General features: G+C 48.7%; 1 protein-coding gene across 1 annotated transcript in view; it reads left to right on the top strand.

Annotated features, from left to right (window-relative positions):
- The window catches only part of LGR5 (leucine rich repeat containing G protein-coupled receptor 5), a 126,979-nt gene that overhangs the window by 77,060 nt on the left and 34,838 nt on the right, over window positions 1-15,081 (top strand). The window contains exon 4 of the mRNA XM_041756320.1: window positions 5,398-5,469. Coding sequence (XP_041612254.1) covers window positions 5,398-5,469 — 72 coding nt within the window. The remainder of the gene's footprint in view (window positions 1-5,397; window positions 5,470-15,081) is intronic.

Genomic DNA, 15,081 nt, shown 5'->3' with positions numbered 1-15,081 from the left:
TTCATAAAGATGTCTCCTGTCTGAACATCATGTGTGTAATGATACATGTATCACTTTATTATAAATTTCTTTTTATTTGTCCTTCATAATATAGTCAGGGCAGGACATTATATTGACTTTTGTCTTCAAAATGATGCGTAAATATTTTTATGAATTTTTATCTAAATATAATAAAGAGGGTATTATAAAATATTTCGTATTAAAGAGAGACTTGGGTCTAGGAGGAAGAAAGAAATAACTGATAACAGTATAGCATGGTAAGAAAGGTAATATAAAAGTTATAGTTACGTGGGTCCCTGACCAGCATAGAGAGGGAGAGGATTTTTTATTAAAAAAAGAGAGAGAGTGCGAGAGAGAGGAGGAGAGAATAATAATCCCAGTCCATTAAGACAATGAAGATAACAACGCCCTCCTTGGCTAGGACTCTGTTATATCTGAAATCTTGCTACTGTGAACTCTGGAAGATCATTAATATTTAAGAGTACCCCTGTATCCTGGCCTCATAAAAAAATAAGTTATTGGTTCTGTATTGCAAAATACCCAATCCAATGGAATTCTGAACCAGGCTCTCATTTGCGAGGTTCATTTTCTCGTGTAGGCCATTGAGTCATCCTGCCACCCAGCACCAGAACCAAAGCCATGTGGAAGTAATGGGTAAAACCCACCGCAGGAAAGTCACCAGTAGCCAAAATTCTCTCATTGCTACATAGACTTACAACAGAGCCTCCACAGTTACTTGATATCTAAACGCAGAACAATGAGGCAGAAGGAATACCAAGCCACCGATCGTGAGGAAGTCCCCTGGAAGCCCCCTTGCAACATAGGATTTCATCTCCCTTTGCTTCGCTGTACCTGTTCTCAATCAGTCCTGTTGGCAAAAGAGATAACCAAACATTGTATTATTAAGAAGCATGGGGTGCTGTAGGAAATAATATTTTGCATGTTTAATAATTTAAATATTTTAGATTTTTAATTAATTTTAAAAATAAAAATATTTTACGATTTTTAGTATTTGAAAATCAGAGAAAGAAATCAAGAAAATATGATGCACAAAAAAAAATGATGCAGCCATCCTCTGTCTCTAGAGAAAGTGTTTTATTTTCTTTTCTCACCCATATGCAAATGATAAAAATGAAGCTAACAGTGCCTGAACCCATATTCAGTTCTCAGTGCTTTCTGCTGATATTCAATGCACTGAATAAAGAGTATTTGCAAAAGAAATCAGTAGCCATGTTGTGAATGCCTCCTGTTTTAATTGCACTCCTTAGTGCTATAAACCCTTTGTTTTGTCTCCCACTAGGCTATCTTAAACAAAAACAGAATTTTTTAATTAACTCACTGGAGACTTATAAGGATATAATGGAGATAACTTGCTCTTATTTTGTCATTTAAAAGTAATTAAACAGAAGTTCTTTATTTTAGGGAAAGATCAGGACTCAAGTGATTTTTTTAAATTATAATTTTGGTATTTTACTGGTAGTAGAAGTAGTTCAAAAATTAAATAGCTGAGAGGTAGTGCAGGAGTAGCTCTAAAAATTATCATTGGCAAAGCTCATGTAAGCTCTGTTTTCTGAAACCCGATACATAAAACTTCAGAAAGAGTTTGCAACTACTTGATGAAGGAAAACCATCCTTATCCTCTATTTCAATCTTCTAATTTTTTTTAAAGAAGTCCACCTTTTAATAGTTCCACCGTTTGGTTAGCAAAGCATAGAGGGACAGTCCAATAAATACTTTATAGAGTGATATATTACCTACAAAGTTTAGACATCGATTTAAGTCCATTATCTGTGTCTTACCTTCATTTAAATTTATCACTCAATTACTGAGTGACTTAGAAAATCTTTCTGTGGTTTAACATAATATATTAGAACTACTCGGAAAAGTGTAACATACCCTGGAAATGTAAAATTGTAATATTCAGGTAAATTATGCAAAATACGGAATTCAAGCTACAGTTTTCCCAGTTCTTTAACACGTATGTATAGTGTGAGAGCTTCCTAAAATTTGACTTTGTTCCCAAGGAACCAATACACTTGACCCTCTTAATTTATGAAATGTTAACTGAATTCGAGTTGAATAATGAAATTATCTCGGTATACTTTTGGAACACAAGTGACATGATTCTATTCCTTATTAAACAAGATCTCAGCTGTGGTAAGAAAAGTATAAATTTTATGACCTCTGAATATTTTTCATGTCTTACTTGTATACAAACGCGTATCTGTGCAGATGAAAGGGTTATAAACGCCTTCATGTTTCAAACCTCAAACACCCCATCCATCAGACACTTATTCTCCCATTTTACAGATAAATGACCAAGGGTCAGGGAGATTCCATAGGTTGCTCCTTAGGACTCCAGCTCAGTGTAGCCTCAAGTCTAGGAGACATATGCTACCAGCAACAACTTAGTGCAGCAGAAGGTAATGCTTAGTGTGTGGTGCCTTTGCCCTTCAGCACTGGGATCACCTGAAAGTTTGTGCAAAATGCAAAATCTCTGGCTCCTACCCAGACCTACTGAACTGGAAACTTTGAGGGTGGGGCCCAGCAAGCTGCGTTTTTTTTTTTTTAACAAGTCTTCCTGTGAATTCTGATGAACCCTGAAGTCTGAGAACCACTGGCACAGATTTTTTTTTTGGGGGGGGGGTGCATTTTATCTTCTGGTCAATTAAAATGTCACATCCGGTATGATCTCATTATATTGCTCGTTTTGACAAGGAGTTCATCAATTCATACAAAAAGGGCCAACCTTCATTGAATGCTTACCATGCAGCAAGGATTGTTCCATATACTTTGGCTCATGGGATCATGGCAGTAAGCCCTCAGGGTAGGTGTTACTATGGACAGATTCAAGAACCCACCCTCTTGGGCAGCCCAGGTGGCTCAGCGGTTTAGCGCCGACTTCAGCCCAGGGCCTGATCCTGGAGACCCGGGATCGAGTCCCACGTCAGGCTCCCTGCATGGAGCCTGCTTCTCCCTCTGCCTGTGTCTCTGCCTTTCTCTTTCTGCATCTCTCTGTGTCTCTCATTAATAAATAAAATATTTTTTTTAAAAAAAAGAACCCACCCTCTTACCCACCCGTACCTTAATCATACCATCTGCCATGCGACCTGGGAATCTGTACATTGAGCAAATACCCCTCAGGAGAATGCTGCAAGGTGCTGCAAAAAAAGCACACCAAGGTCGGAGTCAGACGTCCCTGGGGATGGATCCCCACTGGTCACCTAATGTAAAGAAACGTCCATTGTGCAGAAGAGAACTAGGCAAATGACCTGAGATCCAAATGTAAGCTGGTAACCTAACAAACAGAAATGTTTCTGCCAAAAAAAAAAAAAAAAAAAGAAATGCTTCCGCCAAATGTCTGCTTTCCTAAAATAGTCTTCTGCCTCTGGTTTACATAAACCATGGAATACAGGGGGAATGGCTGCAAAATTAGGGTGTTGTAAACATTTATGAATAAGATAGCAAAATACAAGGCATCTAATGGGGATTTTTTTTTTCCTTGCTAGTTCACTGCCCACAACGATATATTTTTATTTCTTTTTTTTATATTTTTTTATTTCATTGTTACCAGGTGTTTCTATTCCATGGTCCTCACGTCCTAAAAAGAACTGTTGAACCCCTGTGAGCAAAAGTGCAACAGCTCTGTATTAAAATAGGACCACACACAAGAAGAAAGGGGATCTTGAATAGCTTCTTAGTGTATCCATATTTCCATTTTGCCTAATTTATATAGTCATCAGAGTGGTCTTTTAAAAACATAAATAAAACCAGTGCTGGTGAGGATGTGGAGAAAGCGTGGGGGGCTCTTGTCCACGGATGGTGGGAATGCCTATCAGGTAAGCCGCTGTGGCGAAAAGCATGGAGGTTCCTCAGAAAGTCAAAAATGGAAATCCCATACGTTCCAATAACTCCACTCTTGGGGATTTACCAAAAGAAGACAAATACACTAAGCAATAAATAATAAATTTATTTAAAAAAAGATAACTAAAAAAAAAGAAGACAAATACACTAGTTTGAAAAGATACATGCACCACTGTCTTTACTGCAGTGTCACTTATGGTGACCAAGATATGAAAGCAACCCACGTGCCCATCAGTAGGTGAATGGATAAGGAAAATGTGTGTGTGAGAATATTATGCAGCCATGAAAAAGATGAGGTCATGCCACTTGAGACCACGTGGATGGACTCGGAGAGTGTTATGCTAAGGTAAATAAATCAGACTAAGGACAAATACCACACGATTCCACTCATAAGTTGAATTTTAAAAAAATGAATAAACAAACAGAAAGCAGACTCAGACCTGTAAATACAGAGGACAAACTGATGGTTGCCCGAGGGGGCCGGGGGTGAGGGTGGTGAGCAGAATCAGTGAAGGGAAGTAGGAGATACAGGCTTCCGGTTATGGGATGAATAAGTCGCAGTAATAAAATGCAGAGCCCAAGGAACACAGTAGGCGACCTCGTAATAACAGCCACGTAGGGGCCCCGTGGTCGCTACATGTGTGATGAACATAGTGTAAGTCACATCAACAGGTCATGCACCTGAAACTAGGGTTACATTGTGTGCCGACTCTACTGAACTTTTTAAAAAGGGGGGAAAAAAACATAAATAGGATCCTATAATTTCCCTACATAAACCTTTCAATGCATTTCTCGCCACACCTAAAGCCTCACCGGAGCCTGAGAGGCCTCCATGGGATGGCCTCAGTTTCTCCCAACCTCTTGCACTCACTCACTCCTCCTCACTTGGATCCTTTGCTGCTCCTTGAACGAGTCAGGCAAGTTCCCGCCTCTGGGCCTTTGCACTTACTCCCCCTGCCCCCTCAGAAATTCTTCTCAGATGTTCACACGAATTGCTCCCTGACTCCATTCTGGTTTCCACTCAACTGTCACCTCCTAAGAAGGATCTTCTCTGACCACCTTTAAAATAAAAAATCTCACCCCTGTAGCCATCTATCCCAAATCCATGTTTTGTTTTCTATCCACAGTACCTATCCCTTGTCTGATACCATACGCTCATCCGTTCATATTTAATTATCTTTCAGTCCACACAGGAATGGGAGCTCCCCAAGGGCCAAGACTCGGTCTGAGGCTCTGCTGCTTCCCTGACACCTAGATCAGTGCCTGGCACTGCTATGGCCGGTTATTATTGATTTTAACCGTATAATTATATAATTATTGATTAGGTTGAGCATCTGCCTTGGGCCCAGGGCGTGATCCTGGGGTCCCAGGATTGAGTCCCGCATCAGGCTCCCTGCAGGGAGCCTGCTTCTCCCTCTGCCTGTGTCTCTGCCCCTCCCTATGTGTCTCTTATGAATAAATAAATAAAATATTGTAAAAAGAAATTATTGTGAACCTCCTTTAATGCTTTTCTTCATCTGTTTTCACATGCAGCATGCTGCAGAATAATCACCTAGGACAGGTTCCCTCGGAAGCTCTACAGAACCTGCGAAGTCTTCAGTCCCTGTAAGTATAAATTGCAGATGTTCTCAGGATCAATATGGGAAGGAGCTCAATATGGGAAATGTCCAGATGACCATTTTAATAAACTCCTTGGTTTGGGACCAAACCTACATAGGTGGTGCAGGAGAGTTTTCCTTAGAGCGACAGTCCTTCGCATCCTCATTAAGCAGTATGTGTGGAGTTCCCCATCAGACGCTCCCAGCACCTGCAGTGAAAAGCCTCTCGTCCCTGCTGGGATCACAGGACAGACCATCCAGGATCTCGCCCTGCATTCCCCTGTAACATTTTAGTTCTGGAGGTCAAAGTAGAAATCATGCTTTCTCCTTTTATCTAGAAAAAAATGAGTCTCACAACCTAGATATCGTGGCCTCTTTATTCTGTTTTTAGATGATCTGAGCTGCTTGCCATAAAATGTGTGCTGAGTCAAAGATTTAACATTTAAAGTTCTTTATGTTCATTAGGGGTCCTCATATCAGTAAATGAGGATCTAATGGTACGTCTTACAGCCTCACACACACACACAACACACAGCAAGGGTGTTATCATTCCTTGTTCTGAACACACGAGTTCTCCATCAGGAGTCTCCATTCTTCATTCAGTTAGAATCTCTGGATAAGCAAAAATGAGTTATTTCTCACACACACACAAAAAAAGCCCTTTCCTACCAACTAAATGTTTTAGAGCTTGGGGTGCAGGCATTTGTTGACAGTGATTATTTGGCAAGACCGTGCCATGAGTGGCTGGCCAGGAAATCCTCATCTCCTCGGGATGTGTAGGTGTTCACATCCCATCACATAATTCCTGATATATCATGTGTGATACCTGCTTTTGTCTTACTTGCACTGGAAGTCTTCCTCCCCCCAAAAAAATACCGGCACCCGGTCTGGCACGATGAGGGAGAGAAGTGCATTAAAAAGCCAAACACGTGCCGCAGACTCTGGCTGAAAAGTGTTTCAAAGGATCAATTGGTTCATCACGGAGCCCCCCAGGGGCTCAGTCGCTTGAGCTGCCGACTCTTGATTTCCACTCAGGTCATGACCTCGAGGTTGTGAGGTCGAGCCCCAGCCGGGCTCCACTCTCAGAGGAGAGTCGGCTTAAGGTTCTCTCCCTCCATCTCCCTCCGCCCCTCCCCCTTTCAAAGAAGAAGAAAAAGTAAACCAAGAGAAAGACCATGGGTCAAGGTCAATCATTATATATAGTCTGCTAATGCTTCTCAGCGGCTGGCCCAGAGAAGGACAGAGAAGTATGGCGAGGTTCAAGATGAGACCTTCCTTCTTTGATCTTTTTTCTTCTTAATGAAAGCAAATCTGTGCTTGGAGACCATGTGAAGGGCTGTAGCACAGCCAAACGGCCTTCCCAGGGCGTCAGGGCCCTGGATCAACAGACGCACAAGGGCCCCTTTGTGGGCCCCACAGGGCTGCGGCATTTCAGGAGTGCCCTCAGGCCACCCCGGGATCGCTCCTCCTCCAGGGGCTGTGTACGGGGGTGCCTTGGTGCAGCCCGGGGACCCTGGACCAGGGTGGGGGTGGGGGCCCTGGGTGCAGCAGGGGGACCCAGACCGGGGTGGGGGGCCCTGGGTGCAGTAGGGGGGCCCTGGGTGCAGCACGGGGACCCCGGGACTGGGGTGTGTACGGGGGCCCTGGGTGCAGGAGGGGAACCCTGGACCTGGGCCGTGTGCGTGCCCCCTGCCCCCCATACCTCCTACCTGCCCCCACCCTGCCTCCTACCCACACCCCCACTTCTTACCTGGACTCTCCCCTTCTTACCTAGCCTCCATCACCCACACCCCACTCCCACCCCGGGTCTCCTACCCAGCACCCCCCCAGGCTTCTCACCTGGCCTCATCCCCCCAACTCGGCCTCCTACTTGGCCTCCCCCAGGCTCCTTACCTGGCCTCCCCCCACCCAGCCTCCTACCTGGCACCCCTTCTTACCTGGCCTCCCTCCCTCCTACCCCACCCCCTCCCACCTCCTACACCCCCTCCCACCTCCTATACCCCCCCTTCTCACCTGGCCTCCACCCCCCCACCCCCAGCTTCTACCCAGCCCCCCCCCAGGCTTCCTACCTAGCCTTCCCCCACCCCGGCCTCCCCCACCCACCTCCTACCCACACTCTCCCACCCTCCAGGCCCATGCACTGCAGCCAGTCAGCCCCTTGGGTCCCGGGGCCTCCTCTTTCTCTCTCCGGGAGTCACTACTTCTCTCGCATTCCCCCTCAGCTCCCTGGGCAGCACCCTGCGCCGCTGGAGCTGGGGTGCATCACCCCCGTGGCACCTGGCCTGGGGGCTTCTCAGGCCCAAAGCCTGAGGCTGTGTTCCCTGGGGCCTTCCTGCCTGGCCCAACGGTAACACTAGGCACCCTCCGAGGACCGGGAGCCGGAGCTGGGCGGCCCCCCGAGCTGTGCTGGAGCCCGAACTCCTGGCCTAACCCACACTCAGCTTTCCAGGAGGAAGCAATGTGTGCGAAGAATAGGACGGAGAACCGGGGCTTGCACTACTGCGTGGACTTGAAATAGCGCAAGTGCGCCTATTAACTCTGCTGACAGTCTGGGGCCCCTAAAGACAGGAGGCCACGCTGCTACCCTAACGTGTCCATCACAGCCCCCGCAGCTCTGAGCCGCCCAGGACACTGGCCTCATCTCCGTCTTGATCAGAAACCTCATCTTAACAAACTCCTCTGGGGATCGGTGTGGCCGACACACTTGGGAAATGACCATCCGCATTGTTCTCACGAGTGGTCCACATACCCAGAGCGGCCCATCCCCACTGAAATAGATCCTTGGTACACCTGCTCCACCCTGTGGACTTGGCTTCATGGAATATGGTTGGAGAAACGGGATATATTAAAATCGGTAACGTTGCTGTGAGCAAGAGACAAATCATGCTCGCATTTCGAGACGTCATCTTCATTCATTTAACGTGAGTGAAAGTCATTCGCCTTTGTCCATGATGAAAGCACACAGGTACACCTATGTTCTTGTAACCCGCTCCTGATGCTTACGAACTCCTTGCCTGAAGCCTAAGAGGTCAAGGCTGTGCGCCAGAGCCCGGCAGCCCAGAGCCGGCCCCTGCACGGCACGGCCGTCTGCCTCTGCGTGGCAATGACTGCCCAGACACCAGGTGGCTTTGGGTAACGTGATCGAATATAACAACTTCCTTTCTGTCTCTTTGGGACGGAATAGGAAATGTAATCAGAATTCACAATGAGTTGTATTTCACCGAGAAACTGTTGGCATAATAGTCATCTGAGGACTAGGTTCAGATTACAGTGATTTGATGGAAACCCGAAACTTTCCCCTCCCGGGCCCTCACACCTTTGTATCTGTAGTTAAGAGATCAGTCTATGAAAAAGAATCACTGCTTCATCCGTTGACAGTCATCTCGCCGCCCCTGGTGAAGTCCAAGGTGATCCAGCAGAGTGACGTAGGCGTGTCGGCCCAGTGTTATTTAATACATGTTAGTTCTTGTGGGTTCCACGTTCGCGCTGGAGAAGCCAATTGGGTTGGCGTATCTGCAGTGTGGTCTCTATCCTCTGACCGGCTGATGTTCATCTTCAGAGCGTAAGACCTTGTTTTTAAAACCTACGGAGAACACGTAGCTCATGCCCGGACCATGATGTGCCCCTGCATCTTGCAATGGCAGCTTCCCGGCCACAGGCTCCCCCTCTGAGCCCTGTGAGGCCGTAATAGCCTCACCTGCCCACGGCCCACCGTGTGGGGTTTTGCTGCCAAGAGTCCCCAGGAGAATAAGCAAGAAGAAGAGACGAGGAGGAAGGGGCAGGGCTCGCAGAGCTGAGCAAGAAGTAAAGCAAGCCTAGAACCAGCCACCGGCTTCTCCCTCTGACATCCAGGAGCCTATTGGGTTTCAGACCCTGGATAAAGACTGGGAAGGACAGAACAAAAGACAAGGTGCTGTAAGCAGACAAGAAGAAAGCAGGGTGAGGTAACCCAGAGGAGACGTTTAAAAGACCAAAGGGATTAAAAAAACAACAAAAAACAAACAATGGTTTCGTATTAGTGACATTATTCCTTCCACTAACATGGTCTCCCGAAAGAGAAATTACAAGCTTATGCAATAAAAAGGCACATTCAGTAAGTAAAAAAAAAATTTTTAGTTTGGTTTTTTTCCACCAAAGTGCCAGCATATTAGGTACAGCCTGGGATGGAGGCGGACTTAGATGTTGCAGAGGCCGCGGCGTGCACCTGATGCACTGTGAGGAGCTCACTTCCCGGAGCCACGTGCACACCAGCACCCAGCGACCTGTCAGGAGGACAAGGTTTCCTGGTCTCCCTCCCTGCGTGCAAGCAGGAGGCAAAGGCTATTTCCAGAGGGGGGCCCTTCCTACAGCGTGTTTGAGGCGAGTTGGGGCACAGTCCTCAGGATCACATATGGGACAAGAAATGCGAGCACTTACGGCAAGGCCCCCCGCCTGAGGCTTTCTGCAGCGGGCCTTGTGCCCAGGCCCCGGGAAAATCCCAGAGGGGCCCGTCCTGTCAGCTGGATAAAGAGCCCCACGAGAGCGAGGATGTCATCGATGAGCAGTAAAATGCCACTTTTCTCAGTCTTGTGATAGGAAAGGAGGCCTTCCTTTGGAAAATAGGTTAGACTCTGAAGAAACCAAAGGAAGGGCCTCACTGGGAAGGCGCACGGCCAAAGGAGGGCTGTGTCCCCCCTCCTCGGTGTAGGCAAGGTCAGGACAGAATTGCAAAAAGGCACATGAGGAAGCAGCAAAGCCTGGGAAGGCTGCTGGAAGCGCCCCAGGAGGTCAGCCCCCTGGGGTCATGGGAGCAGCAGCCCCTGCTCTTGGTGAGGCGCGTGTACACGGCCCCGTCCTGGAAGCAGCGCCCCCCGGGTTCGAGCCGAGATGCTCCCTTCCTCAGGAAAGAGGAGGCCGGAAGCTCAGAGGTTCAGTGACCTCCTCAAGGTCATCGGGCTCCTAGTGGAGTCAGGCCGGGGCTGAGGCTCAGCTAAGACCTCCCACATCTGCACGTTTGCCACCGGGCTACTTTGCGGCCTCCGGAGTGCAGGCCCGACAATGGGCGCACGGCCGCGGGTGCCGGAGCTCCCGGGAGTGAGCCCTGGAAGGGGGCGAGCCAATCACACCTGCCCTCCAGAGCGCGCCGGAGAGGTTGCCAGGGGGGCAGGCGGTGCCGCAGGTGGCTGGAGAGGGGCAGGGGGCCAGGCTGCTGAGCAGCACCCACAGAGCCCCCGCTGTCTCCCTGGGCCTCGAGCTGCCCCAGCCTCTGTGCCTGTGGGTGGGGCTCTTCTCCACCCTGTTGATGCGGGAACCGTAGGCACGAAAGGGTATCTCGGCCCTTCTGCAAAGGTGAGAATCGATCAGACAAAGACAAGAGGGAAGAACATTCAAGACGGAGGGACTACGCAGGCACTGGTCGCCGTCGGGGAGGCAGGGCCCTCGCGCATCAGGGCCAGAAGCCAGGAAGCCAGGGCCACAGGGCTGAAGCGGGAAGAGTGCGCTGCAAGGTGTCCCAGCAGAGTCCAGCCAGGCGGCCGGCCCGACACCCCGAGGGCCGTTGGGGGGTGCCAAGGCCTTGGTGTCCATGGCCAGAGCGGACGGAGTCCACAGGAGGTGCGCCGGCAGCAAGGCCGTCATCCGGCCTGAGTCACCGGGACAGTCTCGCAGACGGAGGACTTTGTCAGGGTTGGGCCTGCGGAGACGGCAAAATGGAAACGGGCTTGAGAAATAGGTGAAGTCGCCGGCAGTGGGAACGAATTGGCGACGGAGGACGCAGGAAGACAGGGAGTCGCGTGGGTGCTAGTGAGGCCTGTCGCCAAGACCAGCAACACCGGGACCGGGGCCGCACAGGGGGGGCAGCGGCAGGAGATGACCTGCCTGGTCTCGCACGTGGGTGCTGTGGAGTAAAGACTGAGTCGAAACAGCTGAAAAGGCGGCCTGGCTCCTGAGGAAAAGGGAACTGTGGGTTAGATCCTCCCACCATACAGTCCCCTTCACCTAACGTCTCGTTTGTGATGATTGTCTGGCTGCACTTTAGGAAACAGGCTCAGTAAATGTTGGATGGACGCGTCTAGAAAGCGTGCTCACGCCTGCCACGTTTGCCATCAGGTCTCCAGCACCCGGAGCAGGACCTGCAGAAAACGTGCTCAGGAAATATTTATTGAGTTTATTGCACCAAAGCCCTAAGTGATGTCCTCAGCATCTGCTCGGACCGGCCAGCCTCCCCCGGGTGGCCTGTGGCCCCGTCCCTGGCTCTCCCAGGTGCCAGGCTCTCACCTGCCGCCCGGGCCTCTCCTACCTGCCCTCCTGAGCTGGCGGTTGCACCGCAGGGCTTCCTCCGGGGCCTCGGCGTCGATGTGTCCGCACGACTTGGCTTTCCACGGTCTTAGCCGCGTCTCTGCTTTGGGAACCCAAGGGGCAGGCAAAGGGGCTTAAGAGGGACTAATTCCCAGCTGTCAAACAAACGAGTCGCAGAGGTGAAGAGGGCCGGACAGGGATCATGATTGTCGTACTGTCCTAATGTGGCACGGTGACAGACAGACGGTGACCGCTCTTAGCGTCGTGAGCGCGGAGTAGCACGTAGAGCTGTTGAATGTTGATGCCATGCGCCTGAAGCCACGGCAGCGACACGGCAGGTCAACTGTACCGCGATAATAACTTTTTTTTAAAAAAAAGTGGGGAGAGAGTAGGGTTCGAGGAAGGACCTTCATGTGAGGCCTTGGAGGGCTGGTGAGATTCAGATGGGCAGGAAGGAGAGGATGCTCCCGGGGACAAGGCCCCGGAGTACCTGGGCGGGGGGCGAACCCGGGACAGCCTGACGGGGACCGAGAGGCTGGTAGGTAAGGTAGACGGCAAGCCCTGATGGGATGGGGACCGAGGGGCAGGTGGGTAAGGTGGATGCTGAGCTCTGATGGGCCGCCCCAGGAGCCGGGCCACAGCCCAGGGAGTGATTGCAGAGATAAGAGATCAAAGGCAGGGGAGCAGCTCAGGGACTGTTGCAGGCCCCGCAGGTGTTAAGAGATAAGAGGCTGAAGCAGACAGTGGAGAGTTTGGGAGATAAAGGGAGAGGGCTTGGTGCAGGATTGGCTGGAAGGCTGAGAAGATCCAAAAGAAAGACCCGCAGATTTCAGGCCCTGATGGGCCCGGGAGACCAAGGCTGCCCTTGGCCAAAAAAACAAATAAATAAAAGCCTTTGTTTTCTCTGGAGAAAAGTGAAACTGGAGATGGGAATGCTCCTGGTGCTCGAGGCCCTGATACAAAACTCACAGCAGCAGGGACCCCTGAGGAGCTGAGCCAGGCTTGCAAATTGACTTTAAGACTGGGTGTTATTCTGTATGTTGGCAAATTGAACACCAATAAAAAAATAAATTTATTATTAAAAAAAAAAAAAAGACCCAGTTGTCACCGCCCGATGGAGCCGCGGACACCAGGTCCCTTAGGTGGCTGTGGCCAGGCCCACTCGCCCGCCTCTAGGGTTCTGCTGTCCCGGGCACTGGAGGCTGTCTCGCCCCTCAAGCCGCGGAGATGAGCCGACTTGCTCACCTTTTCAGAGTTTAAAGCACTAATTTATGTTCCTGGTTTACAGTAAGTGTAGCGACGAATAGGATGGGGACTAGAAAGGGAGGCACAGAACCGCCCACGTCAGCTCTTGTGCTGCTCCTGTGAATTCACACACGTCGTGCGTTGCCAGCATATGGGTGGGAAATCTCATCCAAAGAGAAGAAATCCCACCTTGTGGTCACTTGGCAAATATTAAATAATAGCAAAAACGGCTCCTATTAATATAAGGAGTTCTATAAATCAACATGAATCCCATCTCTAAGAGCTCCCAGCGATACAATTCTGTCCCAAGAGTATTATCACGACGACCTGACATATTCAATTTCCAGTGATCCCCTGGCTCCAGGGCAATGCGATTTCCAAGCGGTAGAACTTGACCGTAACAAATATTTCAGCTGCCTCATCAGATTGTATGACGTACGAGCTTGGAACTCTGTGCTTTTCACCTCGCAGGCAAAGCAAGGAAATCACTGAAAATGCTTTCATTTTTTAAAGATTTTATAAATGAACTAAATGGTTGTGTTCTTCTAACCCTTCATGGATTGCTCGGAGTGGTCTCAGAAAATGCAGGAATGTCCATGCCAGTGAGTCGGTCATTCCCGTTAGACTTAGAAAGAAAATTGCTCATCCAAATATAAAACAGAAAGGTCAAAAAAATAAATAAATAAAAAATAAAAAAATAAAAAAAAATAAAACAGAAAGGTCAGTGATGAAATCGCCATGCTTCTCAATTGTGTCAATTGAGAGAACCCCCATAAACTTATATTATACCTGCAGCTGCAACATTTTCACACTTTTGGCTTTTTTTTCTCAAGTCATCTATGTTAATAATTGACATCAGCACAGCCATCTCAGATGTGGAATTAGCCAAGATCTACGGCTTATCTTCCAACTAACGCTTTCTTCCTTGTAGTCTGTGGCTTATCAAAAAACATTCTCAAACAGAGATATGAGTCTGTGTGATACATTGGCAAGGTATCATATATGAGATAGATGTAAAGGGCCTTTTTCTGGAAAAACAATAGCAGGCATGATCTCATAGCTTCTCTAATCCCTACAGTAATGCCACTGATAAATCAAAAATTCCTTTCTGGAGTAGGGAACAGATTGGCAAATTGTTTCTAACTTAAGAGAGAAAAACGTGTAAAATCCAGCATCTACACATGAAAAGATCATGGAGGAAAAAAACTTTAGACAGAAGGTAAGAACATGAGCTTTTTACATGTTCTTTTTGGTTTTTTGTGTGTCTTGTTTGTTTTTGTTTTTGTTTTTGTTTTTGTTTTTGTTTTTGCCATGGCCTGACATGAAAGATTGCTTTTCTTGCCCGTAAGTCTTCATCACACAGGACACTCCGCGCTCACAGAGTGTAATGTAACATGTGCACGTTCACAGCGAACATGCGGTTTTATTTTGTTTCTAGTTCACATAATACTGAGTAACATTCATCCCTGCTCTTGCGTGATCCCCACCTGCCCAGGCGCCCCGGAGGGCACATGGAGTCACCGTGGGGCCCACAGCCGACAAGTGACCACGTTCTCTCCCGCGCGTCCATTTAGCCTCCTTTAGCGCAGTTATCCAGACTAAATGTCTACCTTGGATACTCAAAAGCACCGAAGCCTGTCAGGGTGACCTTGGATGGCCCTGACAAGTTCCCGGCGGCGAGGAGGGACGACCCCAGGTCCATGAGGGACAGTCCCGTTGGCCAAGCAGTTTGGGCAGCAGATTCCCTTTGGTAATTATGGAGTCCTCCAACCTCAAGGCCTCCCTACAGAGATATAGTTATTTCAACACGTGCCCCACAGTCTTGACAGATCCTCTTGGCCTTGATAGTAGTCCTCAAGGTCACACTGCCCAGACTCACACTTGATGACAATTCTGTTCTTGCACCAAGTGATGTCATAGTTTTCCTCAGCCATGTTCACCTTCTGGGCCTTTCTGGGCCTTTCTGGGCCTTCTTGACCTTTGCGGGCCTAACACAGAAGGTGTGTGTGCTCCTTTGTCCGTGATGGGAGGCTTCCTAGACTCTCTCAAAACACGCAGCGTAGCTACTGACCTTACATAGGAAGGATTACGGGGACTA

The sequence above is a fragment of the Vulpes lagopus genome, chromosome 5, assembly GCF_018345385.1.
Source record: "Vulpes lagopus strain Blue_001 chromosome 5, ASM1834538v1, whole genome shotgun sequence".
Lineage (NCBI taxonomy): Eukaryota > Metazoa > Chordata > Mammalia > Carnivora > Canidae > Vulpes > Vulpes lagopus.
This window is presented reverse-complemented; position numbering and strand designations above follow the sequence as displayed.